This window comes from Leopardus geoffroyi, chromosome B2 (genome assembly GCF_018350155.1).
Source record: "Leopardus geoffroyi isolate Oge1 chromosome B2, O.geoffroyi_Oge1_pat1.0, whole genome shotgun sequence".
NCBI lineage: Eukaryota > Metazoa > Chordata > Mammalia > Carnivora > Felidae > Leopardus > Leopardus geoffroyi.
The window spans coordinates 146,587,974-146,608,328 of record NC_059332.1 but is presented as its reverse complement, the minus strand read 5'-3'; the positions used below and the strand labels follow the sequence as shown (position 1 = coordinate 146,608,328).

The 20,355-nt window shown below is 38.9% G+C and overlaps 1 protein-coding gene across 1 annotated transcript in view; it reads right to left on the bottom strand.

The window, feature by feature from the left end:
• PACRG (parkin coregulated) overlaps window positions 1–20,355 on the bottom strand; it is a 510,247-nt gene that overhangs the window by 218,798 nt on the left and 271,094 nt on the right. The window contains exon 3 of the mRNA XM_045500232.1: window positions 11,510–11,681. Within this exon, the coding sequence (XP_045356188.1) occupies window positions 11,510–11,681 (172 nt within the window). The remainder of the gene's footprint in view (window positions 1–11,509; window positions 11,682–20,355) is intronic.

The following is a 20,355-nucleotide window of genomic DNA, read 5'->3' as shown; positions in this document are numbered from 1 at the left end:
TTGTCTAAAAGCTGGTAAGTGGCAGAGTTAGGATTTTGACCAAATGGTCTGCCTTCAGAGACTCTGCTCTTAACCATCACATGATATGGAAAATTGAGGACAGCCAATACATGATGAATTCAGTTTGAAAATGTACTATTTCTATTTTTAGCTCTTTATCCCTTTTATTCGACTGTGGGTTTTTTTTTTTTTGGTTTGTTTTTTGTTTTTTGTTTTTTAGCATGGACAGCTATACGCTCCATTTCCATCACCTCTGCTACCTCTCTCATTTTTGTTTTCCATCTCTCTCATTCATCTTCCCTACTCAAACAGGGCTGGGCCTAATTTCCACTCCCCATTACAGGTTCAGAAAGAATCTTTCCTCTGGTGAGTGACCAGCTAAATGTTCAAATATTTCTGGGGTTGTCTAACCCTGCCTCAGAGAGCTATCACCCTGCATCTATGAACACGTTATTTCTGTACAGGAAATTTTGTAGAGTGACATCAGCTTTATATTATGACTTCTTAAATGGGGAATTAAAGATGGTAACTGACAGGTTAAGTGTGAGAGAAATGGGTAGAGAGGAAGGAGGAAAGAACAGTGACCATCTGAGAGTTGGGTATTATAATCCCACCATGATTGCTCGTGTTCAACACAACACTTACCACTTGTTAGAAGCCTGCTTTCCACACAACCTCATAATGATCACAACTCTCTGAGGTATGTATTAAACTCCTTATTTTGGAGATGCAGATTCATCTCATAAGCTCAACGAGTTGGACTAAATTGCACAAAATGGTACAGAGAGCAGAAGAAGCAAAGGCCATGTTCATGGCCTTTCCAGTGGCCATGCTAATTCTCGAAAAGCACAGAGGAAGGTGGTCTTTAGCAACAGCTACTGAAAGTTCACAAGATGGAGGTGACTTCCTCAGAAAATGGATGTTTTAAGCTATAAGATTCCAGATTCCGTTTCCCTCAATAGCTATGGATTCTCATTTGGGAATCTGAATTGGTCAGTGTAAGTTAGGTGTGCTGCAGGAACAGATTAACCCCAAAGTCTCACTGGCTTTGCAGAGAAAAGGAGAATCTCATATGCCCAGTAGACATCCAATTCAGGTTAACACTGGGCACGAAGAGAGATAGAGGGCCATGCATTGTCCCCAAAAAGCTTAGTTTGGAGGGAGCACACACTTCTTCTATTCACAGCCCAACGGCAGTTAGCCCCATGGTTCTGCATAACTGCATAACAGAACTGCTAGGGGCCTGAGAGATATTTGGTGCTCAGTAAATGTATCTGACGTGGAATTCATGTTCTTTGGGGAAACTGACCCTTCTCCTTTCCTCTAACCTGTACTATGGGCAGCTTGCATGACCTAGGTTAATCCAGGATATCCCATCCCCCTTGACCACAGTTCAAGGCTGAGCATGTGCCCCTCGATGGGATATTCACAGCGAATCTTTAACTTTTACTTTTTCTGGAGAGTCAGGGACAATGACACTTTGTCTTTTTACAGGTGTAAGTAAGTAAGCATGTAGTCCCAGGATCTACTGGGCAAATTTGGAGGCTAAAAGGGAGCCAGCTTTAAATGACCTTGCATGAAACAAAGCAGAGGGTGACAATGGTGAGCCACCAGATTAAACCTTGCTGGGATTGAGACTCATCTCTGCGTTGTTCAGTTATGTAAATTATTAAGCAAACCTGACTGACAATTTGAATTTTTTTTTTTTTGCATTTTGTAACCAAAATAATTCTAATGGACCCCTTTTCCATATTTTCAGAACAAATTAGCTATTTCCTTCTTAAATTAAAAATCATTACTTTTTTATGGTTATCACTTTAAAAATAATTTACCTGGAAAATTTCGATGCATATAAGTAAAAATTATTAGATCACAAATAAAGAGTAATGCATTTCACTTGTGCTTGCTCCTTTCTAATTAAATACAATTCTCAAGACCATTTTTTGTGTTGTGATATGAACTCTCATGCTTTATCCTTAACTGGTATATTTTTTTCCCATTGAGTATTCTTTAACAAGAGTATTTTGCTTTGTCAAATGTAATTGTTGCTTGAATGTTAAGTGGCTTTGGCTGTGTCTGTGCATGTTTATCCTTTATAGCTGGGTGACCTCAACTCATTAGAGCTCTCCTAATGAGGCCACTGTCCTATGTGGTGTCTATTTGTAGATCTGTGATATTTCTGTAATTCTTCAGCCGCTGGAGTCACCTTGCCTTCTAGTAGACCATCTCACAAATGTACGTTACTACTCATAAACAAAAAGAATCACCTGAAAGAATGTAAGATGAATAAACAAAAAATTGATCTCTCCACTTAAATAATTTCCCTAGCCAATGCAAAGCATTATGTCATTATACTCTTTATTCGCTGCTTCATATTAGGGATTCTTACACAATAGTTTTCGTATTATATACATTATCGTGGCAAGCCTAAATGGCCACTTGGCAGTTTTGATTATGACACCTATACAAATTTTAGTGTGGATGGCAGTTATGTACCTGATTAAACTAATTTTGCCAATATTTTGATGTATCGACTATGTACTAGCAAGCCCATTAGATGTTGTTGGGAATATGTTACTTTCTAACATTATGTTCTAAGTGACTGCAAGAAAGGAAGATAGAAAGTTCTGTGGGGGAGGGAAGGTGGGGTGGGGAGAGGGCTGGAGTTTAGGGTAGGCAAGGAGAGGAGAAACAGAAGAGGTTCCATAGAACAATTCTATTAGAGCTGGGCTTTGAAGGTCCCTTATCATTGAGGCATTTGGGGATGGGAGAGTGGGCATTCTCGAAAGAAAGCAAAGGTACAGGATAAGAAGTTTTATAGCACATCTGCTTTGGCTATAGCACAGGGCATAGGGCATAGGGCAAAGGGCAAAGGGAAGTGCACTTGACCTTTGAACAACACGACTACATGGATCCACTTATATGCAGATTTTTTTCAATAAATACAGTACAGTACTATAAATACACTTTCTCTTCCTTATGATTTTCTTAACGACATTTCCCCTAGCTTACTTTATTGTAAGAATTCAGTATATAATACGCATAGCATATAAAATATGTGTTAATCACCTGTTTATGCTATCACTAAGGCTTCCAGGCAACCATAGACTATTAATAGTTAAGTTTTGGGGGAGTCAAAAGTTTCTAGTGTTGAAAGACCTATGACTCTAAATTGAAATTTCCCAGGACAATGAATGAACACATAGCTGCATGAATGCATATCAACATGAAATTTGACATCACCATGTGGAGAGTATCCAGAAAGCTTTCAGAGATTGGGAGATAGAGGCCACAGGCAAATGGCTGAAAACCCCAATGGCATCAAGATGTTCAAAGCAAGATAAGAACTTGGGAGGCCACAGAGACGTGACCTCAAAATTCTGAATGGACATTATTTTCAACATAGCCAAACTAATAACCAAGTGTGATGGAAGGATTTCCAGATAATAAGGACTAAAACTACACCTTTCATACACTTCCAGGAAACTACGGGAACGTGTGCACTATAAAAATGATGAGGAAAACAAGACACACAGCTAGGGAAAAAGAGGGTAAACCTGAGAGAGGAGTAACAACGTCTCAGGTCACCAGATTGGAGCAGAAAGATGGAGGGTGGAAAGACCAAAGTCTCCAGAAAAGGTAAAATTGATGGGTTACCTGATGTTCTGAACATTTGGAAAACAACATTCATTTGCTAGATCTTGAAGTATTTGAAAAAGATAGTAAGTATATACAAATCAAGCAAACCACAGGAAAGACAATGATCACTGCTAAGAGAGACAGGTTGTCTAAAGAAAGAAATGTAACCGTACATGTGTGATTCGCGACAAACAAGACTGGTGTGATCACAGTAGTGTAACAGCTGATTATGGATGTGACCAAAATAGTGACACGACTGTATCATAAAGATGGTGGGGGGAAGAAGATAAGCTTGTGGAAGAGAGTTAAATGTTTAGAAATTGGGATATAATTGACATACAATGTTCGTTTCAGGTGTACAGTGTAATGATTTGGTGATTATATAAATTGCAAAATGATCCCTACAACAAGCCTAATTAACATGTCACCACATATAGTTACAAACATTGTTTTCCTGTGATGAGTGCTTTTAATACCTACTGTCTTAGCAACTTCTAAATACCAACACAATATTGTTAACTACAGTCACCATGCTGTATATAACATCCCCCATGACTTCTTTGCTTTACGACTGGAGGTGTGTACCTTTTGACCACTTTCACCCATTTCTCCCACCCCCAACACCCAACCTCTGGCAACCACCAATCTGTTCTTTGTATCTATGAACTTGTTTTTCGTTTTGTTTTGTTTTAGTTTCTTGAGATTGCACATATAAGTGAGATCATATGGTGTTTGTATTTCTCTGACTTATTTCATGTAGCATAATGCCCTTGAGGTCCACCCATGTCGTCCAAAAATTGTAAGATGTCTTCATATTTTTATGGTTGAGTAACATCCCATAATATATATACCACAGTTTCTTTATCTGTTTACCTATCAACGGGCACTCAGGTTGTTTCCATATCTGGCCATCGTAAATAATGCCGCAGCGAACATGGAGGTACACATACCTTTTTGAGTTAGTGTTTTTGTTTCTTCGGATAAATACACAGTAGTAGAGTTGCAAGATCATATGTTAGTTCTTTTTTACATTTTTTGAGGAACCTCCGTACTGTTTTCCACAGTGGCGGCACCATTTTATATTCCCACTAACAGTGCAAGAGGGTTGTGCTTTTCTCCATATCCTCGCCAACACCTGTTGTCTCTTGTCTTTTTGATAGCCGTTATTCTAACAGATGTGAGGTGACAGCTCATTGTGGTTTTGATTTGTATTTCCCTGATGTTAAGTGATGTTGAGCATCTTTTCATGTGCCTGTCGGCCATCTGTATGTCTTCTTTGGAAAAATGTCTATTCAAATCCTCTGGCCATTTTTAAAAATTGGATCTGTTTTTTGTTATTGAGTTGTATGAGTTCTTTATATATTTTGGATATTAACCCCTTATCAGATACATGATTTGCAAATATTTTCTTTCATTCGGGAGGTTGCTTTTTCATTGTATTTATTTGGCTTTTGTTGTGAGAGCTAGCTTCTGATCATTACTTGGTAACTGGCAGTCCCACTAAAATTGTATGGTTGGGAACAATCAGACAGTGGGGACAATCTCTCAAGGAAGTTCCCAGACCAAGACATATTTTTTTTTTTTTTTGTGATTAGTAACTATTTCTCTCATTTATCTGTAGTCATAACAGACTATTTGGGTTTCCTTTTGCCATCTTACTTTTTTCATTTTTTACATGCTACCTTGGCTTTTTTTAAGTTATTGCCTTAGCTTCATTTTTCATTTTTCTTTCCCTAGTACTTCATATGATAACCACCTATTTTAGCCCACTAATGATTCCTTTTAAGGCCTAAAAACTTGAAGTCATATTTTTCTAATTATTCATAGCATGAATGAAGCAACATCTCTCGATTTCCTAAATGTAAGATGGAAAATGATCATTCATCTGTTTCCACCAACTCATCCCTTACCTTGTTCTCATTCCCAGCATCTTCTGGGAGGATCTGGTGTGTCAAGCATAATCTTGGCCCTGGTCAGCTTTGCCCTGACCCTGCAGCAGCAGCAGACACTGGGGGCTTGCTAGAAATCCAGTTCTCAGATCCATCTCACAGCTGCTGTGTGGAACCTGCATTTCACCAGGTCTGCAGGTGATTCCTATGCATGCTGAGGTTGGGGACATGGTGCTCTAGAGGCAGGCTGTCCCCTTGGATTGGCAAGATCACAAATCTTAGAGCTGAAGGTCAGACAGTGGAGGACCAGTATCATATTGTCTCTCAGTCAAGAGGTTTACTCTTCTTCCAGAGGGAAATTTAGGTAGCTGTTTTTTTGGTTTGTTTTGTTTTTTAAACATGATGCCATGGCCTTTCAAGAACCAAGACTCATGCTAATTACATCTTTACCTAGAACATTTTTATCAATATAAACTGATCCTCTTTATACACGTGAAACTTTTTTATATTAAATTCTACTTTTCTACAATTAAAATAACTGCTTTTCCCTTCTGTTTTCCCTATTTGTCCCAATATATCTTTTATTTTTACGTATTTTTAATTTTTAAAAATTATGTAATTTATTTTTTAAATTTACATCCAAGTTAGTTAGCATATAGTGCAACAATGATTTCAGGAGTAGATTCCTTAGTGCGCCTTACCCATTTAGCCCATCCCCCCTCCACAACCCCTCCAGCAGCCCTCTGTTTGTTCTCCATATTTAAGAGTCTCTTAAGTTTTTGTCCTCCTCTCTGTTTTTATATTATTTTTGCTTCCCTTCCCTTAAAGTCCTCATATGAGTGAAGTCATATGATATTTGTCCTTCTCTGACTAATTTTCTTAGCATAATACCCTCTGGTTCCATCCATGTAGTTGCAAAAGACAAGATTTCATTCTTCTTGATTGCCGAGTAATATTCCTATATATATACATATATATATATATATATATATATATGTATATATATAGATTTACATATATATACCACATCTTATTTATCCATTCATCCATCGATGGACATTTGGGCTCTGTCCATACTCTGGCTATTGTTGATAGTGCTGCTATAAACATTGGGGTACATGTGTCACTTCGAATCAGCATACCTGTATCCCGTGAATAAATACCTAACAGTGCAATTGCTGGGTCGTAGGGTAGTTCTACTTTTAATTTTTTGAGGAAACTTCATACTGTTTCCCAGAGTGGCTGCACCAGTTATTTTTAAACTCTTTAAGTATTATTTAGTTTTATATACACAGAGAAAGTTTATATTCGGTTTATTCCCCACAAACCAATTGGAAAGTCAATTGTCACAGCTAATACATTTGACTTCATGTTTTTCACCTTATTTTGTGCTTTTGACTCATGGCACTTCCTTGCTCTCTACTCAGTGTTTGTCATTTTAATATGTATGTTCTGTTTTGACCACTTCCATCTTTCCCATTGATTTTGAAGGCTTAGACCCAAGTTTCCTAGACTTTTATACACATTAACTCCAAAATAATTACTTGAGATTTCATGCAGTTTTCAAATTCTTTTCCATAAACTATTTAAACTGAACTTGAGATTCAGTGGCTCTTAATTCACACTATGACATCCTCATTTTGGGGTTCTTAACTTTGCTTTACTTTCTGAGAGTTAAAGCATATGGTCAGTAACTTCTTGTATGACAGGCAAGTGGACATTATGCTTATAAGTCTTTTTCCCCTCAAATGTTCATGCAGTTTGTTATATACATCATGTCTTTTGCTCATGTGAACTGGATGAAATGTACTCAAGGTGTTTCTCTTCTGATTCTCATTGTTGTCTCAGATTAATGTTGGAAAAATTCTTAGCCCCGGTTATTTTTATTTCTTTGTTGTGTAGCCTTTTTCCCTGTCTAAATGTTTGCAGGGCTTTTCTTTATGTTATAATCTAAGCTTTTTGACTAAATGCGCCTAGATATGGGTCTCTCTTTATTCATTGTCTTTAGACTGCAACGAGCTTTTCCTACCTGCAAAATAAGGGGTATTTTCTATCTCAGAAAAAAATGTCTTTCAATCACCTTTGCCATTATCATTTCTATTCCCATTGTTTTGATGTTTCCTCTTGGGACTTCCTATAACTGTTAGCTCCTGTTTATGTCTCTGTTCTCCATTTTATATTCTTTCTCACCTTATTTTTATCTTGTCTTTTCTGAGAGACCGTCCTAAGGTGGTGGCCTCCATTGACAATTCGGTGCTGCGCAGATGATGATCATTCCCGATGCCGCTGTGCAGATGTGATCTTTAGTCTCTTGACTAAAGAGTCTTTGTCTGAGTCTGAGTCTTGACTCAGAGTCTTTTGTGCTCTGTCATCTTTAGTCCCCCTGCCTCGCTCAGCATTGGTTTATTTTCATTTCAGTCTTGTCTCCTCTTGTGGGTTTCCGCCTCTGTCTCCTAGAGGCCACATCTTCCTGCATCCCGAGGATGTCATACAACTTTCTACAGGTTTCTTCTGGATCCTACACTAAATGTCACTGAGGTATTCTTTTTCTGTCATTGTTCCAGATATTTCCTTCTTGTGTGAAGCAGCGTTTTATGAATGGCCCCATGTGGCGGTGTTATTGTTATTGTTCTTGCTTCTACTGAAGAGAGAGATTCCCACAATCAGCATTTGTGGTTGCTCTCGGCACCTCTTCATCCTCCTGGACACCAGTGGAATCCCCTTCTGAGTTTAATATGCAAAGTTTCTAGAGGTTCCTCCCTGGAATTGTTCTGCTGTATTTTGATGGATTTATGTTTTCCTAATTGGATGGAGTAAATGGAAATCTACAGCCCATGGTTCAGGTTGCTGAGAGAGTTCATCTCATCCTTGACTACAAAGTTTTCTGGTTGCTCTCAGCAATCGGTGCTCCCTTGCCAACCCTGACTACTTTATACTGGTACTTTCTTGGAGTTTCTGACCTAGAATAACCCAAAAAGTGGGAGGTAAGGGGAACAACTGTAAAGCAGCATAAATGGAATGAGGTGTTAGGTGTGTGCTCTTCTGGTTATTACTGAATGACCCCACTTGGGGTCTTGAACAAAAGATAGAATGAGAAAGAAAAGGGTCTTCTTACCTGTTTTCACATTAGAAAGTCTAGAGTCATTGAATGTGTCTAATTTTTTTTGTATTGGTGTGACGAGCCTTATAATTAACTGAAATCAACCCCAGATTCTAGAAGTAGAGAGGAAGCCCATTCCCCTTCTTACCCTTGCTGGGAGTTTCTATATTTTGCTTTACTACTAGAGGTATTAGTTAGAATTCAAGAAAAACTATTCAAAAACTGCCAGCTGGTGATGGTGACATTAATTTTTGCCCCTGGAGAGAGCCAAAATCATTCTAATATTACAGCTTGCAAGTAAGGCACACACCCCTATTAATGTGCTATGCCAATTATGTGTATCAGCCTGCTTCTAGATCAGTTAGCCTCATTCCAGAATTCACCTGAAAGATTTAGTTTTTTGCACGTAATATTTTTCACACTGTGATGGAACTGTGCATGATCTTACATAATCAGTATTCCTTCCCGAGGGGGAAAAGAATTGGCTTTCAGTGATGTAGACAGATGGAGAAGTAAGCCAAGGTAGATTCAGGATCAGTATATAATAGCAGAAGCCCAGGAAGAAAAGCAACGATATCTACCAGAATAAATTTTCATTGCCTCTAGAACCTTGAATTACCAAATTCATATATAGTTAATTTTACCTGACAAAACACGTTTACTGAGTTCTTAATAATGTTTTCACTTGTCAGCAAATTACCTCTAGGATGTGCATACTGTGAATTTTGTCCTTAGAACACATCGCTTCTCTCCTAACTCGTTTAAACATCTCTAAAATACAGATCAAACAAAACTGAAAATCAATTCACCTTGGTCTGCAATGCTCTGCTTTCGTATGTTTTAATCGTAAACAGTATATCAAAATATTACTTAGAAACCCTCTTTCTGCCCATCAGTGTTTTTAAAGGAGATATGAGCAAAAAAGTCCCGAGAAGACAGTGGTTCTAATAAGATCAATTTTTTTTTAAAGAAAAGAACAGACTTCTGGATGTTGCTGGTATTCTGCTGGGGGCAGGAGGTGAAGGATCGTGTACTGTAAAGATAGGTTCTGGGGAGAATGTTCTGGGCCTTTCTATTTGTCAATAAAACTTGTGCATCATTCTTTAGAAAATGTAGCATTTCAGCTAGAATTTAACATGTTCAAAAATTGTGAGCTGTTAGAATAAATCACATTTGGAAAAGGTTTTACTGTAACTCAGTGTTATATATCCTTCCTGAAGGACTTCAAAGATCAGCCCTTCACTCCGCTGATGCACAAAGGGAAAGGCAAATGGTTTTAAAGTGTGGTTTCTCTCTCCATGTTACTTTTCACAGCAGGTTGCCTGTCCTTTCACCTGGTTTTACTTCTGTGTCTTGGTGGAGATCTGGAGTGGTCAGTTACAGATCTCTGACCAAAAAAAAATCTCAAAAACATGAGAGGAAGTTTCGGGGTTGATTCACTTTCAACAGTGACAGCAGGACTGCCCCAAACCTGGAATTCTAATGAGGCCTAATTCAAATCAATAAAAAGGTCACCATGGATAAGATTACATGAGCCAGGCTGTGGGACATGACCCAATGTTGAACCATTTAGTTCTTGTTTTGGTCAAAGCACATGACAAGGGCACCTATGAGACAGTGAGGGTGGGGTTCCCCTAGAGGCTAGGAGACTAAGCAGGTGACCTGTCAATCATCCCAGGAAGTCCTTCATCCTGGACTAGGGAATAAGGCAGAGCTGCCTAGGGCAGTTGTGGCTGGGAAACGGTGGGATATCCCTGTCCAGGAGGCGCTCAGCACCACCCCTCTGCTTTCTATCAGCAGCAGCAGTGTAGATGGGCAACTGGTGCACACACAACCGGGGCATGATGGTGGATGGTGGCCCCGACCTGGCCATTCAGACTTGAGAGGCCGGCCGTCCCCTCCTGGAGTCTCATCCCAATACGATGGCTCCATTATAAGGGCCAACAGCAGCTGTGAAGCAACATGAGGACAACTTGGGCCTTGTTTGGGAGCCATTACAGGCCATCCCATGAGTGCAAATCTGAGAAATGCTTTGGGAGAGGGTTTTCTTCAGCCAGCTCGTCCAAAGGGACTCATATCTGAAGCATGTGGCCATAGAAAGAAAGCATTTCATTCTATAAACAAAGAGATGACGTTAATGACAGGGTTACTCTAGAGTCTCCCTGTATTACAGATAAAAAATTTCAAATATTGGGGCGCCTGGGTGGCGCAGTCGGTTAAGCGTCCGACTTCAGCCAGGTCACGATCTCGCGGTCCGTGAGTTCGAGCCCCACGTCAGGCTCTGGGCTGATGGCTCAGAGCCTGGAGCCTGTTTCCGATTCTGTGTCTCCCTCTCTCTCTGCCCCTCCCCCGTTCATGCTCTGTCTCTCTCTGTCCCAAAAATAAATAAACGTTGAAAAAAAAAAAATTTAAAAAAAAAAATTTCAAATATTTAGTAATAGTAATTCTCCATTCCAGACTTTTTTTCCTTAAAATTACGAATCCTACTACCTAAAAGATACTAAACGTGATTGGGTTTATATTGTAATTTAAAAATTAGGGATGTCATTTTAAAAGAACTTGGAAGTCAGTGGTAGCATTTAATACAAAGACACATACTTGACTTCTGCATGTGTAAATTAATCTTAATGCTTGTGTCATTACTGGGGAGCAGCTTAAGCTGGCATAAACCCCATGCAATTTATTTATGTGGTTAGTCTTCGGTGCAGGATCAGTGATGGGACATAGTAGATTTGGGATGTCTGGCCCTGTAAGTCAATTTATAAAATTCCCGCAAAACCTGGGGAAAGCGTCAGCCTGTTGTGTTTTATTGTTTAATTAGCAAGTTGTCAAAAAGCGGCACCTTATAAGCTGAATGATGCTTTTCCACCTGTTCACTTACTTTTTATCGGGATAATGAGCTGTGGAATGACAGGAAGAATCTTGTTCCCCCCGTGTTCCAGCATGTCGTGGATTCCTTGCCGGGCAAAAAACTCGTAGGGAAATGTCATTTCACAGAGCCCCTCAAAAAACAGAGGCAAATAATGATGGTAATCCAGCTTCTCAATTTCCACCTGAAAGGACAGAGAAGAAATGCCATGTGAAGACAACACTGGGGCGAAGCGTGGCCGGACCAGCTATGAAGCTGTCATCCAACTCAGGGGAAGCACATTCTCCAGGACTTTGGGAACATTTTACAAAGCAACTCGTCTCACAACCTGAAGTACGTCATCATGTCTTTATTCTATTAGCAATGGGGTTACAATCACCGCCCTTTCAATTTCAAGAGATTAAAACAATAATAATCGACACTGGGAGCATTTTAGTATTTGTTTTGGGGATCTTCGTTAATATTTCACTCTTTGGCACAAATACAATACTGACAAGGATCCAAGGAGTCTATCGTGCGTATGTTGAAACATGTATGTGAAAATAAAATGAAAAAAAAAAAAAAACAGTTGAAAAGAGATTAGCAGCTGAATTTCTAACAAGAACCTAATAGGGACTGCACATTAATACATTCTTGTGAAATGTGTCTTTTCGGGACCTGGCAAGTATGCGAATGAGGAATCAAATATGATTGCGAGGATGTTCCCTGGAACCTGCATGACAAGTGGAATCTTGGTCCTATCAAGACAGCTCAAAATCAAAATACCGCAGTCTCTCTCACCTGCCTCATCTGGGAACAGAGATATATCACTTTTTCCATTGCTACATTTTTCACCCTCAATGATGCCTCTGTGCCTCCTTGTCCCGATCTTTGCAGTAATATGCAGCACCAACGGGGGGTAGAAACAAAAATTCTGGGGTTGAGAAAAGAGATGATGTGTTGGGAGCTGCAGGGAATTTGTTCTAGCCCAGGCCCTTCCCTGTCTGCAGTATCCATGACCTGGCTTGCTACCTGCAAGGTGACAGAAGTGATGGTGATATCACGGATGGAAAGAAGCCAGCAGACTCAGACTGCTTTACAGAGCAAAGAGTGCGGCATTTCCAGTAAGATGTGCACACTTGCCGTGTCTTCAAGTCCTTACGAATGCATGCAGCTTCCAAGGATCACCTTATAATTAAATGAGGAGCTCATCAAGACCTTAGAGCAACCGCCTTTTCCTTGAGGAGGTTTTTATACCCTCCAGCTCTCTGCCAGCTTTCTGGAGTCTCCAGCCACACACCTGCCTGTCCGTGGGTATGAGTAACTGGTAACCCTCCCACCACATTTCCAAGTGTCTACGGTAGGTCTCGGTGAATCAAATGTCCTGCAGTTTCCCAAGTGGGAGGTTTGTCTCCAGTCTGCTCATGGACCACCCAGCCAACTGGGGAAATAGGGGGTTAGGAGTTAAATGTTTAGCTGTTCTCTCGGAATTGACCTTGGAAAATGAATCCCACAGGGAGGTTTATACAGACATCAATTTTATTTTATATTCCTTGTATATTCATCACATTTACTTTATTCACACTAAAATTTTGTGGAACATATATCTAACGCCAACCTTCTCAAGGGTTTTTGTGTATTTGAAGACATTTTAGAACACTATTTTGTACAATTAAAAAAATACTGCTACACCATTCAGCCTCTAAAAGGTACAATGTTATTATCTATAATTTTACATTGTAGCCTAACTTCTTCTAATATGTTATCTGTACTATATTTTTTCTATATTGTTGATGTTTTTCTAATTCTCTTTCTTTTAGCTCGTTGTCACATGTACATATGTCTCCTGTAAATAGCAAATTATTAAATTTTGTACTTTAATGTTATCTAAGGCTTTTTATTTATTTTAATACATTAAGCCATTCACATTTATTGCTATGTCTAGTTTTATTTCTGTCATCTTCCTTTTTGGTCCCTGGTTGTTGTTTTACATCTACTTTCCCTTTCTCTTTTGCAGCTTCATTAAAATGTAGATTTTTTTCTCACTTTTTTCTGTAATGATGTGAAAGATAAGACACCCTGTTTAAATATTTTATTGTGGCTATCTCATGTCTTTCTCAAACATTTTAAAACAAACTTTCATCACTTAGAGAAGCAAATTAAAAATCTACTAAGATTGCTGACATGCCATTTTTCCCCCTTGGAATTCTGTTGCTATGTTTCTTTGTATTGTTTGGGGCCACGATACCAACAACATCAAAAACAACATCAGTTCATTTGATCCTTATAACAACTCTAAGAGGTAACAATTATCAGTATCTTAATTTTCAATATGGAGAACTGAGGCACTAAGAGGTTCACTAACTTGCCTAAGGTCTGCAGCTAGGAAGAGAGGTTGCTGGGATCTGAACCCAGACTCTCTGGCTGCAGGACATGACACTACTTCTTAGACTCTGTTGTTAGGCATAATTATAATCTCCTGGTGACCATTCCATTTATCCTCATGTCTCCATCCCCTTTATCATTACTAATTCAGGCTGTCTCAGTCTACTCAAACACTAATATCGCCATAACTAATATCACCATGGTTTGTCTACTGTATCCTTTCCCCTTCCTTCCTTCCTTCCTTCCTTCCTTCCTCCCTCCCTCCCTCCCTCCCTCCCTTCCTTCCTTCCTTCCTCCCTCCTTCCTTCCTTCTCCTGGCATTATGTTTTCACAGTATCTTTTCTGAGTAGCTTAAAGCTGCATTTGTTTTTTTTTCCTTCCTTCCCATTTCACAATATGTCTTAATAAATATTGAGCACACACTATTCTTATTCACAGATGTTTTGAAAAGAAGGAAAGAAAAGCAATGGAAGAAAGAATAAAGGAGAGAGAGAGAAAAAAAAGAAGCAGCAATTGAGGGGCAGCAAAATTGAATGGAAGACTGAGGGAGAGAAGTTGAGAAAGAAAAGATTACCTCTAGATCTCTAACTACAAGCTCACTGACCATAGCCGTTCATTTCTACCAGAAATCCTTTTCCCATGAGTTCTTCTGACCCATTTGACAATTATTTGGTATATCTGATATCATTGTAGATCTGTTGCCTTAATGGAATAACAACTTGTCAGTATATTTTGAGGTCACAAATTACTTGAAATAGTATAGATTATTTCTCTGTTTGCTATAGGGCGACTTTTCTTGTACATAACTTTTTTACTACTTGAATATCTTCTAGGGTTCCTCTTTTTATTATAATATTGTTTTGGGTAAAGAATGTGGCCTAGGCCTTGGTAAATCCTCTGACGTTCCATTTACAATCAGGAGATATCATGTGTGTTTTGTTTAAAAATATATCTGACTTCTCTTTGATGTACTTTTCTTTTTTTGTAGAGCTCCTGCCAGCTACGCATTGTTTTCATTTGTCCATGGTAAAGTTGTCCATGCTTCCTCACTCCTGTTCTCTCTTCAGCCCACCTGTCCACTATTCATTCCACTGCAGGTGCATCTTCCCAGGTCACCAGTGACCTTCACTTTGTCTAATCCTCAAGTCTCCTTTCTGTTCTCGTTATGTGACACACTTGGCCCTGGGCCTCCTGACCCCACACCCCCAGCATTAGGGGCCATCCTTGATTTCCTTCCTTCAAGTCAGGTGTTCAGTCCATCACTTTCCAATTGATTACATCTCCAAGCAAATTCTGATTTCATTTCCTTTCCCGCCATTTTGCATACATCCTGCTTAGTCTAAGCCATCAGCTTACTGCAACCAATAATGTCCTTGTCTCTACTTTTGCCTTCCCGTTTCCATTCTCCATACTCTTGGGTCCTGATCTGTGGTTGCTCCTGACTCAAGTTTCAACAAGGCCTCCCTGATCCGTCCCCAGGTCCTGTTGCATCATACCATCCTTCTGCAACACTATTCTCTGGAACCACTGGTGCCTTTTGTTCCCTGACCAGACTAGCCTCACTTGTTCCTCCTTAGACACTATCTTTGAAAGCTCTGCTCCCCTTCTCTCCAGACCTCTGGGGTGTTGGCAACTCCTCATATCTAGATTTCAGTTCAGTAAGACCCTCTTATCACTGCCGACCAACCCTGTTTGATTTGCTAGGTACACTTTATCATGTACTCATTGCAGTTTTTTAAGTTCTGTTGTTTAAGTTCTGTCATTGCCCGAAAGGGTGTTTGAAAGGCACATGACAGGTGAATACTCAAGAAGCACGTGTTGAATTTCAGTTCTGACCTTTTGAATCTGTCCTCTGTGCTAACTCTTTGAGAGGATACTCAGTTAAGGGAACAATGGCCAGATGGTGAATGGCCATCTCTAGAGCCAAGACTGAGGACCGCAGCAACGTGCACAGAGGGCCTGGTGTTGATCACTGGCCTTGTAGCATGATGGGGCCTGTAGGTTTCTATAGATTTAAATTTTCTACAACGTTATGTATTCTACAAATAAAATGCTATGTTTCCTCCATTGGGATTGCAATGATTATTTACATTTCAGGAATTTTATGAGTGTTTTAATAGACAATCAGGATGGTTTGCTTCTTGGTGTTTCTATTTAGCCTCATTAGAAATCATTTAGGGATTAATTTGCTATTCCATTTATTTTTAAAACTTCAGAAGGAAAAGTTTTGTTTTTCACAGTATCATCAAAACGAACATATTAATGTATGTCCATAATTAATATATGGGTAATAATAATACAAATTCTTTTTTAAAAAATATGGATGTTGAGAATAATTCAAGATGAAAACCAAAATTTAAAGAAAAGATAAATGAGGACATGGTGACTACTATCCCTTAGGATTCTTTTCAATCGATGGTTTCTTTTGTTCATTTAGATTACAAAAGGTTATTTATTTACTGTTTATTTAGAAACAAACCTTTTCTTTAGTTATATCATAAGTAATTTTGGTCTTAGGCTAATTAGTTTATTTTTTTTTATTTTTTTTATTTTTTTTTAAATTTTTTTTTTTTTTTTCAACGTTTATTTATTTTTGGGACAGAGAGAGACAGAGCATGAACGGGGGAGGGGCAGAGAGAGAGGGAGACACAGAATCAGAAACAGGCTCCAGGCTCTGAGCCATCAGCCCAGAGCCCGACGCGGGGCTCGAACTCACGGACCGCGAGATCGTGACCTGGCTGAAGTCGGACGCTCAACCGACTGTGCCACCCAGGCGCCCCCAGGCTAATTAGTTTTAATGACATATTACACTTTATAGTTCTTTAGTACTACTATAAAAATACTAGTTTTCAAACTTATAAACTTTTGGAAACTTTCTTCAACATTTATGCAAGAAATCCAGAATTAAAAGAAATTTGTCTGAAGTCCATCACAGAACAAGGGCCATTTTAGATACATCAGGTAAAATTACATGGTAATATACTGATCGATGATTACTTGGGACATTCACTCCAGGAACATCAATTAGTTTTACTCACAGAATCTCTCTCTCTTTAAAATTTATGTTTCATAACTTTTTAAAGATCACACAGTACTCACAAGTTATCTCTAAATCTCGCAGTGACCTTTGGTCAAAAGCAATAAAATTCCAACTTTACCCGGCCCATCATATATAACTTTTTATCCCAGTAACAAATGTGTAAGGTAGTAATGCTATACTGAAAGGTCAGAAACACGATGAGGTTAATGATTTTCATTATAAACCTCAAATTAGAAACTTATTCTTACACTTTTCATATCTTTGCTTCAATTAGCAAATGAAATATAATTGGAAATATCTGCTATTCCAACTCCTATAATCAGAACCGAGGATCTTGCTTAAAAATCACAAACTAATCTAAAATAGTTTAGGTTATCTAATTATCTAATAGTATAATCATCTATTAATATATTATGATTTCATTTGGACTTATTATAGGATTTCTAAAATCAAGCTTCAGCTCCACTCTTCTTCCTTGAAGAGGTTGTTGAGTTATTGAAAGCGGTCTCACAAATTACATGGGCATTGCACACTGTCTTTTGGACAGTGTATGTAACATATTCCAAACATGGATGTACTTTTATTTTTCAAATGCATGTGGATGTGACTATGATGAATAACCGAAAGAATATCATTTTAAACTTTTTCAGTGATACTGAATATGCAGTTAAAATTATGTACAGATACATGAATTTTTTGATGCAAAAATAAGATTTCTTAGCATGAAAAATGCTGTATGTCAAGTGTCAAAAAGAAGGACACCTCACACAGGCTAGAAGACAAGCTTAACGTGGATCCTTAAAGTCTGAAAAACACCAAAGTGTGTTCAATGCAAAGTCGATGTCAGGAAATCCTCAGATGCTAGACTTAAAGACAAAACCCAGAGTCACAGAGGTAATGCTGTGTGGCTTGAGAGAATATCGGATATAGACCAGATGGGAAGCCTGGGACTGAGGTTTCAATGTCTCCAGAGTCCAGGCAAATAGGCCATTTGGTAAGTGAAGGGATAAGCTGAGATTCCTGCATATAAGTAGAACCCTAGAAGGGCTGCCCCTGTGAAAAGGGGGCCAGAAAGACTCTCATATATTTGTGGAAACAGAAAGAAAGTTTGTAGAAAGAGAAAGAGAGCTTGATGTGTGACAAAGCTCTTGATGGGAAAACTCTCCTTTGAGAAAGAGAAACCCGAAGGGAAATGTAAAGTCAAGGAATTAAGAAAAAAAAAAACATTGTTCCTCAACCCTGGGAAGGAAACTTCTGGGGCCCAGACAGAGCAAATGCCAAAGTGTTAATACTTTCATCATCTAGGTGTATAGGGCTGCCACAGAAAATACAACCCCGCTAACACTTACCACCATCGTGGTGATGGAGCCACCATAAGGAAGACTAACTAGACCAGTGAGCATGGGAATGAGCTCTGGAACTAGCAACTAGAAATTACAGAATAAATCTGGAAAGAATTTTTTTAAATGCTTAAAACGTAGAATATTTCATTCTTTAGGAAAGAACTAAATAAAATTCCTGAAGAATATAGAGCATCATTAACGTAAGAATCCAGTCGTTGGTGAACAGGTTGACCCCAGATGAAAAGAAAAGGAGGGGACTGGGTCACAGAACCTGGAAGGCCAACGCAGAGGCAGCACAGGTGTCCGCCATCTGGGATGCTCCCACACGTGACCCAGGGGGGTTCCAGGGAGGCAGGAAAGGCAGTATTTGGAGAAATCATGCCTGCGCATCTTCCGTAATTGAAGAAAGATGCGCATCTTCAGACTGAAGGTGCAAATCTGGACACTTTTCAGAAAAACTATCAACCTCCAAAGTCAAGGAAAACATTTAAAAGCATCTGAAGCAAAAGACAGATTACATATAAACAATCAAAATTACACTTGAAATTACACTTCTCATTAACAAAATAGAGGCCACAAGACAGGGTAAAACTCCCTCAACACACTGAAAAACAATCTTCAGTGCCATACTTAGCCAAACCAGCATGCAAGATAAAGGCAAACTAAATGGATTTGACCAAGATGGAGATTTTTGTTTCTTTGTTTGTTGTTTTAACCCAGAGATCATCATCCTGACTGAAGGATAAAATGTACTAAAGAATAAGCTGAGCACAAGACAAAGAAATGAGATGCAAGTGATAATAGTAAATAAATTGTGGAACAAATGGATAAGACCAAGTAAGCATTGACTATAAAAATTAAAAAAAAAAATCATCAATTGTGGTGAGGTTACAAAGTGAGGTTGCAATACTAGAAAGCAAAAAAAAAGTAGAGACAATGATAAGGTGATCTGAATCAAAGTAAGTTCCTTGCATTGATAAGGATGAGGAATAAGGTTATTGGTTAGCTTTAAAATTAATTAAGCGTATTAAAGTGCAAGGGTCCTCACTGAAAGAATAGAAATGAAATTAACTTTCAAGAGAGTAGAATGTAGTAGACGGAATGAAGAAAGCTCTATCAACAGAAGATAAAGTCCTCCAACAGGAGGCTGGTCAAACATCCCCCCTGCCCCCAGAAAAATGCATGAAGAGGACATAATATGTAGGATGGATCCAAATATATAAGTAACTATCACAAGTATAAATAGATTAAATTCTCTTATTAAAAGATTGTCGAGGCACCTGAGTGACTCATTCAGTATAGCTTCCGACTTCACCCCAGGTCATGATCTCACAGTTCGTGAGTTCGAGCCCCACGTCGGGCTCTGTGCTAACAGCCTGGAGCCTGCTTCAGATTCCGCGTCTCCTTTTCTCTCTGCCCCTCTCCCCCTCGCATTCTGTCTCTCTCAGAAAATAAACATTAAAAAAAATTAAAAAAATATAATGGCACAGAAAAGTGAAAAAAAAAAAAAAGGTAATTATAAGTATGATCTAGGATAACTTCCTGGAAGGGAAACTGCTTTCTCAAAGGATGTATATATCTGCAGTTTTGATAGAAATTGCCAAATGGTGCTTCATGGGATGGTACTAAATTACATTTTCATCAACAATAAATGACAGTAGCTGCTTTTCCATTGTTTCCCAAAAAAAATGCTATCAAAGTTTTGGATTTTTGACACTATTACAGGTAAATTTCAATATTTCAGTGTTGCTTTAAGTTCATATTTTTCTTAATGTGAGAATAATCACTTTTTTTTTTAAATTTTTTCAACGTTTGTTTATTTTTGGGACAGAGAGAGACAGAGCATGAACGGGGGAGGGGCAGAGAGAGAGGGAGACACAGAATCGGAAACAGGCTCCAGGCTCTGAGCCATCCGCCCAGAGCCCGACGCGGGGCTCGAACTCACGGACCGCGAGATCGTGACCTGGCTGAAGTCGGACGCTTAACCGACTGCGCCACCCAGGCGCCCCGAGAATAATCACCTTTTAAAGATATTTTTGAAAGCCATTTGTACACCCTTTCCTGTGAGTTGTCTTTTCACATCCTTTGCCACCACTGATATTTGCTTTCTT